Raw genomic sequence first — 21,272 nt, forward strand, 5'->3', positions numbered from 1 at the left:
TTTAAGTTTCGTTAGACGTCAACTGTTGTAGCTTCTTCTACCTTTGAATGTCTAAGAGATTTGTGTTTGATTATTAAGAACAATCAAAGGAAGGCGGAGCTCAAACCTCGCAGCCTTCGAACGAGCTAGGAAGAGAAAAATGACGTAATTTTGACGTCACGTTTCTACTCCTAAGGAAAACCTGAAACCTCGCGCTTTCGAACGGATTTTGCTAATGGATTGCGATCTTCATTTTTCCTCCCATCTATCGAAAAACTTTCACCTAACAATTTGCTGGTGAAAGCGATTCGAACGTTCGAATAGGATGCATTTAACGCTGGGATTAAATTAGATTTCCGATTTCAAAGATAATTTTTACCCAGATATTTTATGATTTTTTATAATTATTTATCTAGATATTTTATGAATATATTTCAGACATAATTTTTTCTCTCACAAATTTATTATTTCATGTAATAAATGGATTAAATAATTAGTTTCGGTTTCTAGCAGAACTTATAATAAAATCTATAATAATCTTGCACGACTTTAAATAAAACGTGAACATTTTTTCTGTTCCAAATTTTTGTGTATTCTTAGCCATAATATGTTTAGTATAATTATTGCCGTGTTTTTATTAACTTTTATTTTAATTACCTCGTAATATTTGCAGAAAAAAATGGAATTTTTTTCTTTAAAAAATTGGTGAGTTATGACTAAGATTAGTGCATAATAAATAAAAAAGATTACTATAACTAAATTATAATTTAAATAAGAATTACTATAAATTGTATACTTATTTTTAATCCGCTATGCAATTTCTATCAGAGATTTGAAAGAACTGAAGCTTTTAGAATATGATCGGTTTTGCAATTTTTATAAAGTAGTTGATTAGTTTAGATGCATAATTAAGAAGTATAATTTCATTTATTTTCACTTGTCTTTTGAGTTGGGTAGAATACAAGTGGGTAATCGATATAATCGTTTTTTAATTGTTATTAAGTTGCAGTTAAATTTAGATGCATATAATTAAGAAACATTTTTATTATATTTTTTATTTTTCTGTTCATACTTTAAATGCGAAAATTTCATCTTTTATTTTCTAAGACAAAAAGATATTTTTACTCTTAGATCTATCTATAATGCCAAAATATATTCGACAGTTTATTTTTTGAAAAATTATCTATTGTTTTCAGAAATAAAATTTGTTAAGATTAAGATTAAAAAAAATTCTAAAATCACCTTTCTTTAAATTTTTTTTGTTAGAAATAGCATTAAAAAAGCAATTGAATAAGAAAAACGTTTTGGAGTTATTTCTTAATCTTCTGTTTGACATTTGATCTTTTTAAAATAATTACTCCTTTCATAAAATGGTAAATAATAAGTTTTAGGGTGGAAAAAAAACTTAAGCATTATTTTCTTTTCTGTTTTGAGATTCTCCATTAAGTATCAGCTAAGTTATTCTAAAGATATTCACTTATATTTATTTGTTATTATTAAACTAGCGTTATTATGTTTTTATTCAAATAATACCTTAAATTATCTTAATGTATGCGATTAATTCTACTTCAAAAAGCTTTTTTCGAATTTATGCGACGTGTAATAAGAGAGAATTTCCTTTGAATTGCTTTAGCATATTTCATTTATATACAGAATGGGAAATCATAAGAAAAAAATATCCTGCGTCAATCAGAAAAACAATTGAGAGAATTTTGTTATTAAAAATGTGTGCAGTAAAAACTAGTTGATATTTGCATCGAGCTAAACTACTAACACGAATTTGTAATAAAATAAAATCACGAATAATCCTTATGGCTAGACCATTTTCCATTGCTGTACAATGGAAATGTATTACTAAAAGTTCTAACTCCCAAAAGTTCTAACAAAGTTTTCACGACTTGGCACCCTGTCTTCTGAGTTGGATTCCATATAAGAGCGTAATAAAAAGACCGGAATATAAAGAAAGAAAACTTTTTTAATAAAATTGTTTTTGAATTAATTGTTTTAAAGTTGCTGGTAAATTTAGATGCATAATTAAGAAACCTTTTTTTATTATTTTTTTCCTAAATTTTCCTGTTCTCAATATTCCAAAAAAAATTATTTATATTTCTAGTCTTATAATTATGACATCGAAATATACTCGAAAATTTGTTTTTTAAAAATTATGTAATATTTTAAGAAAAAAAATTGTTAAAATAAACATTAAAAATTTTCTAAAAAAAATCACGTTGTTTTAAATATTTTGTTTAAAAATTGTACTAAAAAAATTCTGGACTAAAGAAAACTTTTTAGTTATTTCTTAAACTGTTGTTTGACATTTGAATTTTTGAAAATACTTATTGTTAGTATAACAAATTTTAGGGAGAGAAAAAATCAAGCATAATTGTTTTCTCTGTTTTGAGATTTTTTTTTAAATATTAGCTAAGTATTAATAATTTGCTAAGTATTATTAATTTTTAAATATTAACTAATATATTCTGTTTTACCTGTATTCATTGGTAATTATTATACTAGTCTTTTTTTGGTATTATTCGAATAATATTTTAAGTTATCCATATTGATGCAATTAATTCTAATTCAAAAAGTCCCTTACAAATTTATGTGGCACTTAAAACAAATATTTTTCCGAATTACTTTTTCATAATTTATTTACATACACAATGGTAAATGATAAGGCAAAAAAAAAAAATAAAATCCAGCATCAACAATAACAATATAAAAACAACTGAGGATATTTTGAAATTGAAAATGTGTTTAATTGAAAGTATTAAAAATACTTGTGACGAGTTAAACTTTAAAAACGAATTTGTGATATAAAAAAAATCACGAACTGCCCTTTTGGTTAGAACGACAATAGTGAAATTGTGTAACTAATAACTCTAGCATGAAATTCTTAAATAAAGTACAACTACTTGGCATCCTTGTCTTCTGAGTTGGGTTTAATGTAAGAGGGTAATAAAAGGCGATAATTTAATTGCAGAGAATTTTTTTCCAAATCTAGTTCAATATAACACAACGATTGAAAATACCATTTTCAAAAAAGAGATAAATTATTAAATTTGAAAAATAAATATTGCATTGTTTGAGTTGCGAATTGTAATTTATTATAAAAAATATTATAAAAAATATTATAAAAGAGAAGAAAATAATGTTTTTTTTTTTGAAAAAATAACTTACAATTATTAAAATGTATAAGTTTGCAATTGCGAAAAAAAAAGAAAGAAAAAAAGAGGATCATAACAAAAAAGAAAGCGAAAAATTGAAAAAGCAGTTTCTTTTAAAATTGTAAAGCAAATTTTTTTTAAGATTATTTAAACTAACAATTATTTAAAAAATTCTAGTTTAAAGTTTATTTCATGCATTCTACCTACTTATTAAAGTTTATTTATTGCGCGTTATTTTGATACTTATGGTAGCTTTAAAACTAAAAGATTTTAGTGGTATAAAGTATAAAGCTACACATTTTATCAATTGCAAATAATAATAAAAAAAAAAAATTATAAATAATTGAAGGTAATAAAATAATCATAAATATAATAAAAATTTTATAAATAATAAAATAAGTAAAAATAGAAAATTGCAAAGTTTTGTGAAATTAAATAACCTTTATTAATCATTAGTTCTTTAAATCTAAAAGCTCTCGATAATATACATATAATTTCTAACGTTTCATAATCTAGTGATAAAATTTCTGAATGACTCAATTACATTTATTTAAAACAACATTCAAAGTATGATTTTTGGAAAAAGTAATAAATAAAGATGTATTGGATTTGTATTATTCGATGTATTATTTTTAATTTTGAGAATATTTCTTTCTTTTTTTGGCAAACTCTTAGTAAATATAGTTATAAGTGAATCGATTCTCTAATAATAAATACAATAATGCAAACAAGTTTAAAACACATACTACATATTAAATTCTTGAAGAAAGATCAAAGATTAAAATACGTAGATATTTATTTTAGATTATGTATGTAACTGTCAAAATGAAAGAAGAATACAGTCTCTTTCTGAAAGAACACTGTAAACTCTGGGATAGAGGTCACGACCCCTAAGCGAAGGGAGAACGATTAAAGGATAAACAAAGGCCATTGGTTACTTTCTTATAGCTATCGATACAAAACGTCACTTCCTAGGGGGAGGGTCCGAACCTTTGTTCGAGGGCTGGGATTCCCTTCAACGCTCTCTTCGGGAGTTGCGAGGTTTGGATTTTGTTTGGATTTGAATAGTGACGTCACCGTCCGTGTTCGAAAGCTGCGAGGTTTGGGGTCCTCTGGGCTCCTTTGTCCTCTTTGCAAATAACGATAGAACCATATCTTATTTGAATATCTCTTCATAAATTGTCTCAAACAACAATTATCTAGATTAAAGAAAAAAGATGTTTTAAGCTGGGGGATTTAAACTGGGGAAAACTTTTATTATTTAACACATTATAACAAACTAATACATTATTTAAATTATATATTTTAAATTAAAGCATAATTTTTTTTGTTATTTAGTTAAATTGTTTAAATGTAGAATTAGTTGCTTGCCTGCGTTATTGCTCTTTTTTTAAATTTTTTTATTGCTCATTTGATAAACGAATTATTTGCAAAACGAATCGTACCATCAATAATTCCAATTCTTAGTAAAGTTTCTCTTCGGATACCAAGGAAACGTACAATAAGATTCCACAGGAGGTAAATTTAAAATGTTTCATTTTAAATAATTTACTACTTTTATGAATGTGTATTTATATACTGTTAGAAGTTTTCTTTATAATTGTTCCTATAATATAATAATTATTTTTATTATATTCGTATATCAAGTTCATTTATAAAGTACATTAGTTCATGATTTTACCGTTTATTATTTGTGTATAGATTTTCGTGTAAATAGATTTTTTTTTTAATTTTTAAAATTGTGGAGGGAGATGAAAAAAAATCATTGCGCTTTTAAACAACTTTGTTTTCATTCAAAAATTAAATGAAACCTTTATTTTTATATATAAAAAATCCCATATAGTTTAATAAAAAATATTTAATAATGAAAATTTTATTTAATAATAAAAACTATAAACATTGTTTCGCTGAGAATAGATTAAAATAACTCATCACTCATCATTTAACGAATTTCATTTTAAATAATTCATTTAAGTAAATCACGGTTTCCCAGACAATAAAAAATAATAAATACAGTTTTCTGAAATTAAAAAAAACAAATTTTTTTGTTTTTTCGATCATTCCTTCGATTTTTACGAGAGACATTCTAATATTATTCTTAATAATCAGCATTTTCTTAATTTTATTGAAATTAATTTTCAAGTCTTTTGCTATCAAGTTCAATATAATACGATGAATTAAGCTATAAGTTCAATATAATACGATGTAAACTTTTTTTTCTACTAATTAATTTGAAATCTAATGCACGATTTTTTTTTCTTTTTACGTTTCAGTAGAATGTGATGGTTAAAACTATTGCATTTGCTTAAAACTATTTCAGATAACTTCTGAAAATTTAGCTTCAGATTTGTTCTACCAGATTTAACTAACATAATTTATTGCATATGGAAAGATTGCACAATTACGTTATTGTAACTAATGGAAGTTATTAAATGTATAAAATAGCTAGATTGTTTAAGTTATTTGTAAAAATTTTTAACCCCGAAATTGCTACTAAAACGCAAAATTTATTCTGAGTGCAGTGCGCTCTGGACTTGGAAATATTATTTTACAGTTGTAAAAGATAAACCAGTATGTCTTATCTGCAATGAAGCTGTAGCAGTTTTTAAAGAATACATCATTAACCGACATTTTACAGTCAAGCACAAGCACAGGAATGTAAACTACGAAGCAATGTCTGAATGTGAAATAAGACAAGATGCAAAAAGTCTTCTTAAAGAATTATCAGGTCGACAATATTTTTTCAAGATGATAAACAGTCCAAGAAGCAGCTACGAATGCAAGTTACATTGTAGCGTACAATATTGCAAAAAATAATAAATCTTTCGGTGATGGCGAGTTTGTTAAACAATGTATGTTCCAAGTTTGTGATGTTTTATGTTCAGATATGAAAAATTGATTTTGAGGCTGTAAGCTTATCACAAAAAACTGCGACTTCTAGCATCGAAGCCATGGATTAAATTTTGACAAAGCAATTTGAGTAAAAATTTACACAATTTATATTTTGGTATGGATAAAAGCTATGGATTAAAACTATGGATAAAAGCTCTGATATAAATGATACAGCTCAATTAGTATTATTTATAAAAGCTGTTGATGAGAACTTTGACATTATCGAGGAAGCTAACTAAAAACGACTTGTTTCATTTTCTCCAGGTTAAATTCAATACACTCAGTAAATAAGGAAAAGCATAAGAATTATGAATATGGATTGAAAAAACTCCATTTTGAGTATATCAGATTTCAGTGCCATTCAAACAGAATTAGATATAACGTAGATATTTAGATATTTCGACGTAAATTGAGAAATAGTGCGGTCGGATTTGCAGCTTTAAATTGAGTTTCAATCCAACAATCATCTGAAGCAGTTGTTTCTAAATATGCCAAAGTTCGAGTTCCACAAATAACTACCAAAAGCAAGTTTCCAAAATGTAATATCTCATGCCCAGAAAATCAGGGCTATGTTTGCTTCATCGTATACATGTTTGCATCTTTTGTATGTTCTTATACAAGTGTTTGCAACTATGAATCCTAGAAAAGATTATTTCAGAAGTAGACTAATAGACAAGCATTTAGCCTTAAAATAAGTACATCTCACTTCGAACCTCAATATAAGGATCTTTTAAAAATGAAATCGCAATTTTATTCGCCTCATAAAATATTTAAATTAAGACTTGTATATTGTTTCTTTATTTTAGAAATTTTTACTTAGCCCAACAAACTTTTCTCTTTCAATTTTTGGCCTTCCACCAAAAAAGTTTGCCCATCTCTGTTCTAGGCTAAGCGATCATCTCACTAATTACAAGCCTAGATGAGCATTTTTCTTCCTTTCTTTTTTTGAAAAATTTTGAATAGTTAAGAATCATGAACATCTTTACAAAAATTAGAGTATTTCTTCCTATGGATACAGTGACTGGACTTTCAACATCATCAAATGACAGTGGATTTTGTAGAACAATTGACTGGAAGATATCCTAGATCTTCGTAAGCATGGAAAAAAAATAAAAGACACACTATATCAATCAGCAACCAGTTTCCACATCACCCAGGGGGTATGGTTACACAGATGCGTTGACCCCTTTTATTAGGCTGTTCCATATATATTTAAAAACAGAACCTACACTTTTATTGTTGTTGTTGTTGTTCATTTACGTCGCACTAGAGCTTCACAATGGGCTACTTGCGACGGTCTGGGAAACATCCCTGAGGATGATCCGAAGACATGCCATCACAATTTTGATCCTCTGCAGAGGGGATGGCACCCCCGCATCGGTAGTACGACGACCTGCACGCGATGTCGAGCACTTTACGGTAGAACAGTTTAACGAGGACCGATACCGCACACCCTCGCAGACTGAGCCAAGTGGTCACCCACCCGCACACTGACCGCAACCAGGGATGCTTGACTTCGGTGATCTGCTGGGAACCGTGTCTACACTTTTTAAAAAAAATTACAGAACTTTGTTCTCCCACAAATAAAAAAAAAATTTCCACAAAAAACCAATGATTAAAATATTTCTTAATGCCCACTAAATTTTAACCTGTTAACTAAAAGATTTAAAATTACATAGTTAATTAACATTAAATCAGATAAAAATTATTATAACCAGATATGGAACAACCTAACAGCATGTAGCAAGGCGGGTTCCCTATGTGGCATACATTCCTTTTGTGCCATAGCCATTGATAATATTCACTACCAACAAGAAATCTTAAACTAAAAAAGATATTAACTTATAACTTTTAACTAAAATATACTAACCAATTAATTGCTTTTAAATAATGGATATGGCACCATACATTTAATAACCAACTATCTGTCTCCAAAATAACAATAGACACATTACTTAATACTTTTAACATAACCTGAAGAGTTTTGCAGCTTAAAATTAATTTAATATCTATAATTATTTAAAATTAAAAAGGCCTATAGTCACTAAAAATCGATTGTTCTGCCCCGCAAGATATATAGATAAAACATAAATGCAGGGTATCTGATATATTTTAGATTTTCAAATTCATGACTTTTCATGAAAAATTCCAAGAACTTTTCATGACTTAACGAAGTTACTATTTTCTACAAAACAGAATAATAAACTCAGAATAATAAAATACAAAAACAGAATATGAAATAGAATAATATACAGAATAATAGAATACGAAAACAGAATAATAAGATTAAAAAGCATTATAATAACATTAATTAAAATGATAGGTATAACCAAAACTGTTATACTCCTCATCTTCATATTTATTGATTTTAAATTTAAAAAAACAGAGTAAAGAATGTGTTGGAGCAATAAAATAGCTGTCTAATGAATAATAAATTTTTTAAAAAAAAGGATATTTGATAACTACTAGAACTATAGTTGACTTTGGCGTCTTTCAATGATTCCTTACATTTATCATACAATGAAAAAGTAAGGCAGCAAAAGGATGTATAGTAAATGAGGGAGAAGAAAAAAAATCATGAACTGCACTTCAAAGGAATCAGAGGAAGAAAATAGCACTAACCCAGAAACTGGTTATTTTTAATCAATAAGTGTCAGTATTTTTCGACTGGTTATTTTTAATCAATAAGTGTCAGTATTTTTCGGTATTTATCGAGTGTAATTAATTATTTGTTTTGACAGGTATGTTCAACAGAAGATTGAGCTCTACAACTGAGACAGTTAAAGATTTTAGAATTATGTGGGCTGAAATTCCTTCAGATCCTGATAAGTTTGAATGCAAAATACACAATTACTTATACAAAAACATTAAAACTGCAAATGATAATAAAGTTTTTTTTAAATTTATTTCGTTATAAATATTACTTTCGTTTTAATTCTAATTGATCCTTGAATCGTTAAAAAATTGAGAAGTACATGAATGCCACATGTCTAATCTCTAAAATAAACTGCCTTACAAAGAGGAAAAAAATGCAATTTTCAAATTAGAGTCTCAGGATCGATGAATTTATCGATTCCTTTCAAATAAATTTACGAAAGTCACGAATGCATGCAGGAAAGTCCGAGGTGGTTCCACTAACACTTCCAATACGTAACAATGGAAAATATTCAACTATTCACACTTTTTCAATACACATAAATACACTCAGGGCAGCCTAAGTAATAATAGGTAATTTTGTCACTATTTCTTTATTCCTATTGAATTCATGACGTTTCACATTTATTGAGTGGTAATGCCTAAAGTTATAGTAGAGTTTGACTTTTTCCTCCTCGCTTTTGTTACTCCTAGACTCACTCTCACAGAAATAATGTTAGTTTATAAAACTCAAAAAAGGTAAACACCATTTTTAGTGCTTTCCTGAGAATAAGAAAAAAAAGAAATTCGGTCGTTATTTTTAAATGTGCGGTTCAGTTCAGATGTTCTTAAGGCTGTTAAAGTAATTCGATGTGTATTTGGAAGAGCAAATGGGACTTCGTTATAATTGCATGTTTGTAGCATTATGGAGAGGAGCCACTTACTAAAGAGCGTAATATATATCTATATACATATGGAATACTGCTTTAAATATTAGCGCCTAACATCTTAATGTTCACACACATAACTTTGAAGAATATTGGTACGTTACTTTTAATTTTAAAAAGAACGATGTTGCAAATGTTTGCGAAATCGTAGGTTGTATTATCATAAGAATGCAAATTTTTCCAATTAGGGCACATGCATGATCGGAAACATATACCGATTTAATATAATTTGTAAGTAAGATATCTTATAACCGATAATAATCCGCCAATTCAATTCTTAGAGTCTGCGACTATAATTGTTGAGCTCCATAGCCTTCTAATTTCGGAACTAACCTACATTTGAGTTACATGGAGAGAGAAAACCACTAAAAACTTGGCGGGATAGCGCGATTAGAGATGGATTTTGATCCGTCTACCACTGAGGATATTTTACATCAGCAATGTGGTTGGTGTGATCCTGGAGCAGAATTCGTATCAACTAGCTGCAGCTGGGACTCGAACTTGGGTCACCTCATTGGGAGATGAGTGCTCTATTCCCTGAGCCTCCACTGCTCGATTTATTTAACTGGTATTTTTACAGCAGTTTAGTTTCCCAAATTCGTAATTTTTCCCCAGTTATATTATATGAAATATTCCCGGAACAATCTTATGTATACAGCTTCATTTTTCGCATACATTTTTCTTTTCTGAATTATTCATTATTTCTAATATTATTAAAAACAAAATTTACCTTACAGTTAACACCCCATAACTAATTTGCTAAATTATTTTTTTCCTTCTGTTCAAATTAAAGAGAAAAACAGATTTTTTTCCAGCTCTGTAGTTCTCTTAATTTTCCTCTTTAACTCTCTTTTTTTTTTATCCCCAGTGATTCTCTCTCTCTGTATATTTATATATATATATATATATATATATATATATATATATATATATATATATATATATATATATATATATATATATATATATAATATACAGATATATATATAAATATACATAATAAGTGCATTAAAATTAATAAAATAATAAATTTGAATAAAAATCTTTTAGTAATCAATATTGATAATTTTTCATGTATAAAACCAATTCAGCAAAAAACCGCGGCTAAAGACCTTTTAACTTCCAATAATCTGCTCAAATATTCAATTAAATAATTAATATTATTCAATAAATGGTATTAATTTTGATAAAAATCATCGAATTAAAATGTTGTACTAAAAATAAATTCGCATTTTATTAATTATAAATATTGAACTACCCTGTATAATGTATTATTACCTTGTATATATCTATATATATATATCTTTCGGGTGACTGTTGTTTGGGAATAGCGAGGAAAAATTAATTACGTAAAATAGTTGATTTTTCTTAAGATATAGCCAAAATAAAAATAATAAAGTTGTGACAATTAAATTAATTATTAAAGTTGTGACAAATAATATATAGCGGAAATTATTTCAATAACATTAAACAACTAACATTCAAAATTGGAGTTAAACATTTATTACAAAACAATTCATCTTTAGATAAAGATTGCGCAGTGAGCATGATTTGTCTTTTGACAGAGAACATGATTTTATTTAAATTTATTTTTGAGTGCAAAAAAAATGCTCAACCACCATCTACTATCTTTCTCAACAACATTCTCCAATAAATCAAGGAGAGCTGAAATCTGTGGATTCAATTCATCTTGGACAGAGTGACTAGTCTTTTGCTCCAGAATTAGTGACTTTAATTTTGTGACTGTATTTAGAGTTAGAGGAGACGACCACAATACAATTTCTTTCACATAAATCCAGTCATCATCAGTTAGTGATTCATTTAAGAGCAGAAACTTTTTAATTCCTTTCTCAGATAGTATAAGTTCGTTTTTGTATCGCTTCATTTCGTTGATATTATCAAAAGATTCATTCAAAAGCAAGGTGGCACTTTCAAATAAACCACTATTCAGTGCATGCTCTATGCAACTACGACAAATAAGTCGAAATTCTGCAACGTTTTCAAGAGAAGACAAGTTGTAGTTTATAAATTTTTGTAACACATCGCCTTCTGTTTTCGATAAAAAGAACGGCATGTCTATGAATAGCTTGAAAAAATCATTATCACTTTCTTGCAGAAAGTCTACTTTAAATTGATGAAATTCCTCTCTCGTCTCGAAATACCAATTCATAAACTGGTCCACAAACTCATAATTAGACAAAAATATTAACGATAAATAGATAACATACGGAGACGATTTAGTTTTCTTAAATGTTTCAATTCTCACAGATTGATAAGCCCATCTCAAGAAAGATTCAGCTGCATGGATGTTACCATCACATATCCACTCAATACAAATATGCCAATCGCTAAATCTATTTATCCACAATATTATCTGTGCATCATTCTCATTAATATTCATTTTATAGGGATAACATTCTGGTGGCAAGGTAGATTTTGTTAATAGCACGTGAAGCGAATTCAGATTGCTTGACTCGAAAAATTCTAGCTGACCAAATATAAGGCAGATAAATAGTTTAATCTCTTCTTTGGAAGCATCATTTAATATCGTAACAGCCATGTTCAGATTTTCTAATTTCAGCAACTGCAACAACACTTGGACGCAAAGAATTTCTTTTTTCAGAAATGATCGTCTTAGTCTTAAAGGACTGGCACTCCATATTTCTTTAAAAATCATCATTTCATTTCCCATTTTACTCATGTTAGAACTAATATTCTCCATTATACATGAATAAATGTCTTCTTGAAGATTATCCAATAGTTCAAAAATAGTGGACAAGAATATTCTTTGATGCGGCCAACTTTCGAACAAAAGCACTAATACACGAGAATGATTCCGAAAAAATTCGTTCATTTGAGTTGCACGATTGACATGAGATAATAAAAAACATAAAACATCTAAAGTTTCCGAAGAATCCTGATAAAATGGATAATTTTGAACACATCGAGTAGCTTGCAAAAGCCATTTACTCAAATGATCATTTTTCTCCTGCACCGACAATTTTTTCCAAAAATACTTTAGGGCAACTATGTTACCTACCTGAATCGAACAAGCAATCATATTTACATCAATACTAAGCTTATCATCGTATATGTTTTCATGATCTGTGAGTCTAGTTAGAACACTCCCTAAATTATTCTCGAGGACACAGGTCCAATATATTATCAAATCATGATTGTATATATCTGTTACCCGATTGATTCTTAATCGGTTTCTAAATTCTTCTGGAGTTTTCTCCCACAAAATTGAAGCATATTCCCCTAAACAGTGAGAGCAGGCTATCTCATACAACTTGCAAATATCTAAGATTTCTAAGCTTCCATTATCGAATAGTTCCGTAAGGGATTTCACTATGTCAACTGTGCCTTCAACTGTCCAATAAATTGTACCACGCTTTATGTAATATTCACAGAGATTTCTTTCATGTCCTGTCCATCGTAAGTAACTACGAATCGCTTTCATCAACTGCAACTCAATGGGTCGAATGACGTATGAGATTTCTGTCTTCAGTGATGAGGGCAAAGAGCTATTGAACAATTTATCTAATATTTTTCCCTCTGTCTCAAGACAATCTCCGATATCGCATAAGATGTAAGACGCCAGTTCATTTCTTGTATCAAACGCTGTACATAGCCCAATTGCAATCGACACTACTGCAATACTCTGTAGGGAAGGAGGTTCAGAAAAATTGTTAATGAAGTCAGCTCTTTCAGTCGATTCTGTATTTGAAGTCTTGAGTGTCCAGCTTCCAGATCTCTTTTCATTGCCGTCTCCTTCTGTAAAATACAATTTTTAAATTTAGTTTTGAATTAAAGATTCGAATAAAAAGAGTTCGAAGAACATAATGAATACATAATTGATCACGAACCTAAGTCATTCATTTATTTACATGTTACTAGTTGAGGAGAAGTCAAGTATTGTTTACGATACTTAGGCTGTGCCTAATGCAATTTAGTTACTATTTTATGATTTTTTCTTTAAGAAAATGTTACTATCTTAAAGTTACTATCTTATGATTTTTTCTTCAAAAATAAATAAATGTATATAACTGCAAAATTTAACACTTTTTGCAGAGGATCTGGTGGAAATCAAAATTTTTCAATTAAATCTGTGAATGTTTTTAAGACTAATCAAGTATTCTTCGATTTTAGAGGAAAATTAAAATAATTCCTGGTATTTCATTTTTAAAAATTCCCTTTCAAATCTATAAAATATAACCTAATTTTATTTTCAAACTTTCCGGGTGTTACGTAATGTTTTCGAATATGCTTTTTAAATTTTTAATAAAAATATTTTCACTGCGGGTGTCAAGTTAATATTCACGTAAAAAAAAAATATCGAACTTTAACCAATTTTTATGGAGAATACAAAAGGTTAATTCAGTATATAAACGAAATTAGTAATTAATAAAAATAACAAACAACTCTTTTTCTTCTATCTCCTAGAATGTTGAGAAACCTGAGACAGTTCTCCATGAATTAATAAAAGATTTCTTATTATCTACCGCATTTATTATTATTATTAATTCAACTATTTCGCTTTTTGTGTCAAAATCGGTTTGCTTCCACTCCTTTGAAAAACGTAGTGTTTAGTTTATTTTACATTATTATTTTATTCATAATAATCAATCAAAAATATTCATTGTGCATTTAATGTGTTTAATGTAAAACAATTTAAAGTTCTGAGTTAATAATAAACTTAATTTATAATTAAACCGTTACATGCTGCTTCACTTTAATTTCATGTTTGTGAAAATTAACAACAGAAAGTGAGTTTTGTATATAAGTGATAGTGTGATTATTTTAGAACGCACAATCATGGTTATATATAAAAATAAAATAATTAAGTAATTAATATAATAATTAACGAATTAATATTAATATAGTTTATATAGCCTGTGCTATGTATGATGTTATAGCTTTTGAGTAGTAAATATATCGATATATCAAATTTCTTCTTTTCTTCTTTGTTAATTTCGACTACAATGCATAACATATTTATTTAAAATCATGTACTTTTCAATAATAAAAAAAGAATACAAATCCTAAAAATATTTATTAATTTTTATTTAGAATAGTTTAATTTGATATTCATTTCAGTTTAAAATAATTTACTTAAAAAAATGCTTTCGACTTAGATTATTTGATATTATTTATGTATATTTGAAAATACCATACGTTAAAATTAAACTATAATAAAGAAGCTGAATCCTTAAATTTAAAATATTTATCTATATGAAAAAATTGAGTAAAAATATAAGAGACTAAAAGAAAATGAAAGGCGAACGAACGAATTTTAGGATGTTCAAAAGTGGGTGAGAAATGTAAAGAAACTTTTTCTCCTTATCTAAAGGAAAGTGAGACCTCCCATAGTGCATCCCAATGTAACTTTACTCTTTCTTTTGAAGAAGTCCCCCATTCTTAAACAAGAAAAGATAAGAGAAAGACCAGAATGCAGAGAATCCATGATCCCTGAATAAATTTTTATTTTCTTTATTTTTTCACTACCACAAGCAAAGAGAAAAGAATTTGTTCCTCCTCTTCGTATCACATTACAAGATTGTAGTCGTTCTAAAAAGGCAATTAATCAGGGAACCCCTTCAGGCAGAGATAGATCTTCGGTGATGACCAGAGGACAGAGAAATGTAAAATCCATAGGGTGTCTCATACTTGTAAATCTTCAGTTTCATCAGGGGTTAAAATCTCTTTGAAAAACGTTTTCAGGATCTGCTGAATAGATTTCAAAAAGAACCCCTGCTGTAAATTAGTACACACCTCTGTCTGGTAGTACACCCCTCTATTTTGAAAAATAAAGACAGATGTAATTGTAAGTTGTTAGGTGTTCACGCTCCTATGAAAAATTCTGCTCGTTCTAGTTGTTATTTCAAAATTTAATTCAAGAAAATAAATATTTATAGTCTATTTTGGAATTTTATAATCTAATTTGATAGGTTACAACTTTTTCAGATAGGTTTTAATTCTTTCAACTATTTAAGTGGTAAGATTTTTTTCCTTGATTGTAAGTAATCATTTCCTAAATATTTAAATAAATGTATTACGCATAAATTATTAATTAGCGTTATAGGCGTTCGTTATATTTTTTAGAAATGATGCTAAGATTTCTCAGAAATATTTTAGTAAGTGGTGGAAAGTTAAAGACCAAAGCTTGCAAACGTTTGGATAATTTTGGTTAAATTTAAAATGCTTACAACTAGATAACTGGAATGAAATTGTGTTTAACACGAAATTTCGAATTATACATAGGTAGTGGCTTAAAAATTAATTTTATATCAAATTTAATAATTAAATAATTGTATATCTGCATAAACCAAGAAACAAAACATAAATTTTGTTACCACTAGAAAAAAGTTTCCCATTAAGCAGAGCAAGTTGGCATCTCTATATATATATAGATCGAGAGGGACACTTGGCTCTCCCCCTTTTTAATGTTATAAATTAGAATTGATAATATTTTTTAGTTTCTATTATTGCTGTTTTATATGAAAAAACATTTAACATGCACAAGGAATTTTTTGTAGTAATAATTATACATTGTATAATTAAATATTCGTTAATGCTTTATTATTAAAACTAATATGTAGTAAAAAAAAGATAAATGTTAAAATTTCAAATGTTATTGGGGACATAATTTTTTAAATTTCCTGAAAATTTATTGCGATAGGTAAATAATTTTTTGTTTATAAGTATGTAAGTAACATTCATAAAGTAACATGCTTTTCTTTTTATTTATTAATAGATAAATTTTGAATTTAACCACTTGTAAAAGTTTGATCTTTTTTTTCCTTTGAATGGTTAGGAAGCATATCGTCAGTTGTTGGCATTTTTTTTTTTTTTTTTTTTTTTTTTTTTTGTACTTTAAGTTACAGAAGTATATTCACTCACAATTTTAATTATATTTTAATGCTTTAAATGTGAATTGCAATAATCCTTCTACTTACAAATTGAAATTTTTTCTTCTAATTTTTAAAGACATGTTTGTTCTGAATTTTTAAATTATATTCAGTTAATATTTATCAAACTGCCTTTGACTTTGAAATTGAATCAACTTCTTCCTTATTTCTCGGCCCCAAAATTTCGCAAATCTTTCTCCTATATTTTTTCTTTTATTTTTTCAGATTGCCATTTTCTTCCCTTTTTTTAAAATAAAAAATATATAAAATAAATACTACTTTTTTAATTTTATATAAATACTATTCTTTTAATTTTCAAGTGTTTTACAATATATGTTACTTACATTTATATCACCCCATATAACATTGCTTGAAAAAAATTGGTATACTATTTTCAAATGGGTTTATTAAGTGTCCTCCATTTATATATTATATTTATTTCTTATAATCAAAGTAAAATGGTAGCAAAATAATATTAATGTTATAATGTGTAGTTTATAACCCAATCATTACAACAGTTTAGTAACTTGAAAGAAAAAGTTATCAATAAAGTGATAATCACAATAATATTTATTCATTAAATAATTATCTTTATTTTAAGAATATATTTAGAAATGTATTTCCATAAAGATGCAAAGAGTCATCTTCTCGAATATTTCAATGATTTAAATTTTTTTCTTTTTCCATAAAAACAACTTAATTTACACAATTATAAACGACCTTTATAATTGCGCAGAATTTTTTTTTCACTTTGCTTGAAAATCTCTCTAGGTACTTCTCAGATTGCGATTACCCCCTAAATTTTGGGATTCAGAAATCCAAATCCGTCGAAAAAATGGCATGTATAAACAGAAACTTCAGAGAAAGTACGTTTTAGTATCTGATTTCGTAACTTAAAATATCATACCTGCACCTATTAATTATCATATTTTAAGTCACCCCTTGAACTATTGAGATGAGAAGAAAGTGAAGATCTGATCATTAGATCAAAAGTTATCAGGATGGTCCGTTTATTTATTTTTTTGCGCACTGAACGTCTTAAAATTCATAATTCAAATTTGTTTAATATTTTGCTTTATTTTTAATTTGTTCCACTGTGATGCGAAGAGAATTTTTCATAATTTTTTTTTAATTAAATATGCTAGAATGTATTCTGGTCTATTTTTTAACTTTTTGCCTTTTTTTTTACTGTTAGCAAAAGAATTATTTCTAGATATTCTTAAAACTAATCGTCAACTTCCCCTAATTTATTTCTCAATAAAAAATGTATTATTGTCGTTATTAAGTCTTGTTTTGTATGTAATTGTGTGTATATTTTTTTTTATTATCTGTTTTTATATAAGGATTGTAAAACGTAATTATATTAAGAGCATCGGTTTTTTTTATTTTATTGAACAGTAAATAAACTAATCAAAATATATCTATTTTTTTATTGTTGCTATTTTATTCGAAATTATCATAACAAATCGTAATTATTTACACTGTAATCTTTAATGAATTTATTATATCGCGATGATTTTATTTTGATGTTAGCAAAGCGTGATTATTTAAAAAAAAAATCAATTTTCTTCAGTTTTAATTTTGAAAATGTTAAGTAATCATCCGGTTATGTTATAGTTCTTCTTTAACTCAGAGCTACATTTGTTGTGTGTACGTAATTCTGTTACCAAATTATATTTGTAAAACTTTAAAATATAATTGTGCTTAATTAAACAACTTCTTAGAATTTTTATTGACAATTGAAAAAACGCAATAGAATCTTCTATAAATATGATAAAAAAGGTATTTTAACTTCTTTCCGATGAGGATTTCGAATACACGTGAATGCATAACAATTAAAAAGAGATAATTTTATTGTTATATTTAATATTTATTTATTTATCAATTTTTTTTTTCAATTCAATTCAATCTTTTTGTGATATTGTCAAAAGAGTTAAATACTTCAAACAATGCTTTTATTTTGTATTGGATGAATATAAAAAAAGAATTTTAATATTTTAGTAAGGGCGCCAGTAAGAGGTTTGCCATAGGCGCTTCTTTCCATAGATACGCATCTGCACACATGTGACCTATAACGTCAGCAAATCTTTCTCAACAAAATGGCGTATTAAAAATGAGCTAAGTTTATCTATTCACAAGTTAGAATGTTAAGTTGATTAAATACAGAGCTGTGTCGCACATCAAATTAGTTGAAATATCTCATCTATTTTTTTTTTTTACTTAACTTAGACTTATTGTTTGTTTATGTATTTTATTCTAACCGTGATATATTTTTGCTTTGAGTACCTGGCAAATTTCTTTGCATAATTAATTTGTTTATGTTCCGCATAGCTTTGTGTCTGTCTCTTTGTTAAGTCTCTGTGAAATATATCGTGAAACAATTGAAATCTCTGTGAAAAAATTTAGAATGTGTTACTCAAAAGAGTTGATAACTGGCAGGCTTTGCTTACTCGAAATAAAATTCGAAACTCGAAATTTTAAGAAAAAACCTATTTTAATACTTACACACCTCCATGAGCTATTTTACTTAAATAAATATTAAATTTAAATGCTGAATTTTCTTCGCAAGTATTTGAAGTATAGAAATTACTGCACCGAAAGTATAACAAAAGATAAAAATGTTTTTATTAAAAAACTACACACGACTGATGTTGCAGGATTGAAAAAATTGTTTTAGGCATTTAGTTCTCTACACAGCTGTAAAATACAGATTCTATACACAGCAAAAAAAAAAAAAAAAAATCTGAAAGCTGTAAAATATGCTATAATCGTAGTCGTCAAGAAATACATTCTAATATTTTCAAACTAAGCATGTTTTGCAAAGAGAAAAAAATTTTCTTAAAAATAGCAATTAATTAAAATAAATCATAGGCGTGAGCAGTTTATGCAGAAATATTTTTTTTTCAAAAAAAGTGTCCAAAAACTAGATTTTCTATTTAAAAAAAAAAGAACTGTTTTTAGTTTCCTAAACTCGTCGCAATAGCTGATATATTCAAACGTCAATGTCAGAAATGTAATTAAATCCATAAATCAAGAATTATAAACAATTTGCATTATATTTCCAATGAAATTGTTCTTATATATATTATTCATATAACATTTTAAAATATGACCAATGACTCTGAAGTTCATATTTAATAATTAAATGCAAGTATGTTTACTTTTTACAAAAAAAATTAAATATTATTTTAATGTATTTATTTACAATGCAATTAATTTAATTGTATTTCTTACAATTTTTTGAAACCTAGTCGCAATGGCTGATATATAACAATTTTGATGGCGAATAAATCAACAATGTATTCATAATCTATTAAAAAATGAATCGGCATTTCCGATTGCAATTAGATAATGACTTATTTTACCAAAATTTGTTATAAAATAATTATATAATCTGCATTAAACTTTTTCATAAAAATTTTTATCTTCCGTTTGGTTTGTTACTTTTTTCCTTAACCTGGTCTCAATAATGTATATATGTATATATATATATATATATATATATATATATATATATATATATATATATATATATATATATATATATATATGAAAGAAACAACATTTCCGATCTATATATACACAAAAAAAGTTCTTTTTTCCAAAATTCCAAGAGGAAATCATCTATTTCGCATTAAAATTCAACACATTTTATTACTAAAAATAAATCTTCACATTGAATATTTATGAGTATTTTATTATAATTCTGTTAACTACAGTCCCTGGCCAAATTATTCGAGGCGCTATAAGACTATGTAAAATCTTAAATATCAGGTGATACTTTACAACTTTTTGCAACCGGTTTGCACTTCTTTTCGTTCGTGTATTAATTGATTTAATTGGACGACTGATAATGTAAATTCGACGACAGGATTAGTTAGACGATAAATATAGAATATTTATTATATCAGGTATTATATTAGTATATTATAATAGTCAGACTAAATTATTATACTCATTGTAGTGTTTTAATAATGACTTGGCTATCCACGAGTTTACATGCAATACTTTTATATATAAACACACATGTAATGGGTTTTATTTCGGAGATTTTTTATATACTTCCTTTTTCTATTTATTTTTGATACAGGAACAATTGATGCACGAACATAAATAAGTGTACAACGGTTTATGCCGCGTAAAAACAATAATAAACAATATATATCTATAAGAAAGAAACAACATCTCAGATTTATATAAAAAATAAAATTCGAATAAAGCAATTTTTCCAAAGTTAATAAGAAAATAATCTAATTCGCATTACAATTCAGAAAATTTTATAACCTTAAATAAATCTTCACATTAAAAATTATTTATAAGTAATTTATTAGAATTCAGTTAACTATTTATAGAATGGTTATAAGTACTTACCATGATCATTTCCAATAGCATAACTTTCCATCCTTACAGTTTTAAACACCTACTCACTCTCGTCTGAATACACTAAACTGTATTTCTTTTCTTGAGGATCCTTGCACTCATAAGGTTAAACCCCGTATATTTGAAAGCAGTTCACACTTAAATGCATATGCTGCCCATTCATCAATGTCGACTACGAATTGTTCACTTCCTTGAATAACCACACCCTTACTAACTCTCAAATGAATGGTTTCTTATCTACTTTTTCTATTGCTGCTTTCTAAAACAACAATACTTACTAGTAAAATCACATTCATTCAAAATACTTTTGAGAAGAGGACCTGGGGAGAATCTTTTCATTTCAAATTCGCAGATAATAAACTATT

At 27.1% G+C, this 21,272-nt stretch overlaps 1 protein-coding gene across 1 annotated transcript; it reads right to left on the reverse strand.

Moving 5' to 3' along the window:
* Nucleotides 1-11,096: 11,096 nt before the first annotated feature.
* LOC139424908 (uncharacterized) lies at nucleotides 11,097-21,056 on the reverse strand. The gene is made up of 2 exons (XM_087161589.1): nucleotides 20,899-21,056; nucleotides 11,097-13,393 (listed from the first exon to the last, which is right to left on the reverse strand). Exons 1-2 carry the CDS (start codon nucleotides 20,927-20,929, stop codon nucleotides 11,193-11,195), a joined length of 2,232 nt encoding a protein of 743 aa, XP_087017715.1. The 5' UTR covers nucleotides 20,930-21,056; the 3' UTR covers nucleotides 11,097-11,192.
* Nucleotides 21,057-21,272: the final 216 nt, after the last annotated feature.

This window comes from Parasteatoda tepidariorum, chromosome 4 (assembly GCF_982258835.1).
Source record: "Parasteatoda tepidariorum strain Cologne lab strain chromosome 4, Ptep-v5.0, whole genome shotgun sequence".
In the NCBI taxonomy this organism is placed as follows: domain Eukaryota; kingdom Metazoa; phylum Arthropoda; class Arachnida; order Araneae; family Theridiidae; genus Parasteatoda; species Parasteatoda tepidariorum.

Excerpts from the sequence above, each read along its gene's own strand:
- LOC139424908 (XM_087161589.1), bottom strand. The coding sequence starts at position 20,929 with ATGGAAAGTTATGCTATTGGAAATGATCATG. Across the intron at positions 13,394-20,898 it reads TGCTATTGGAAATGATCATG|AAGGAGACGGCAATGAAAAG; the intron begins GTAAGTACTTAT and ends TGTATTTTACAG.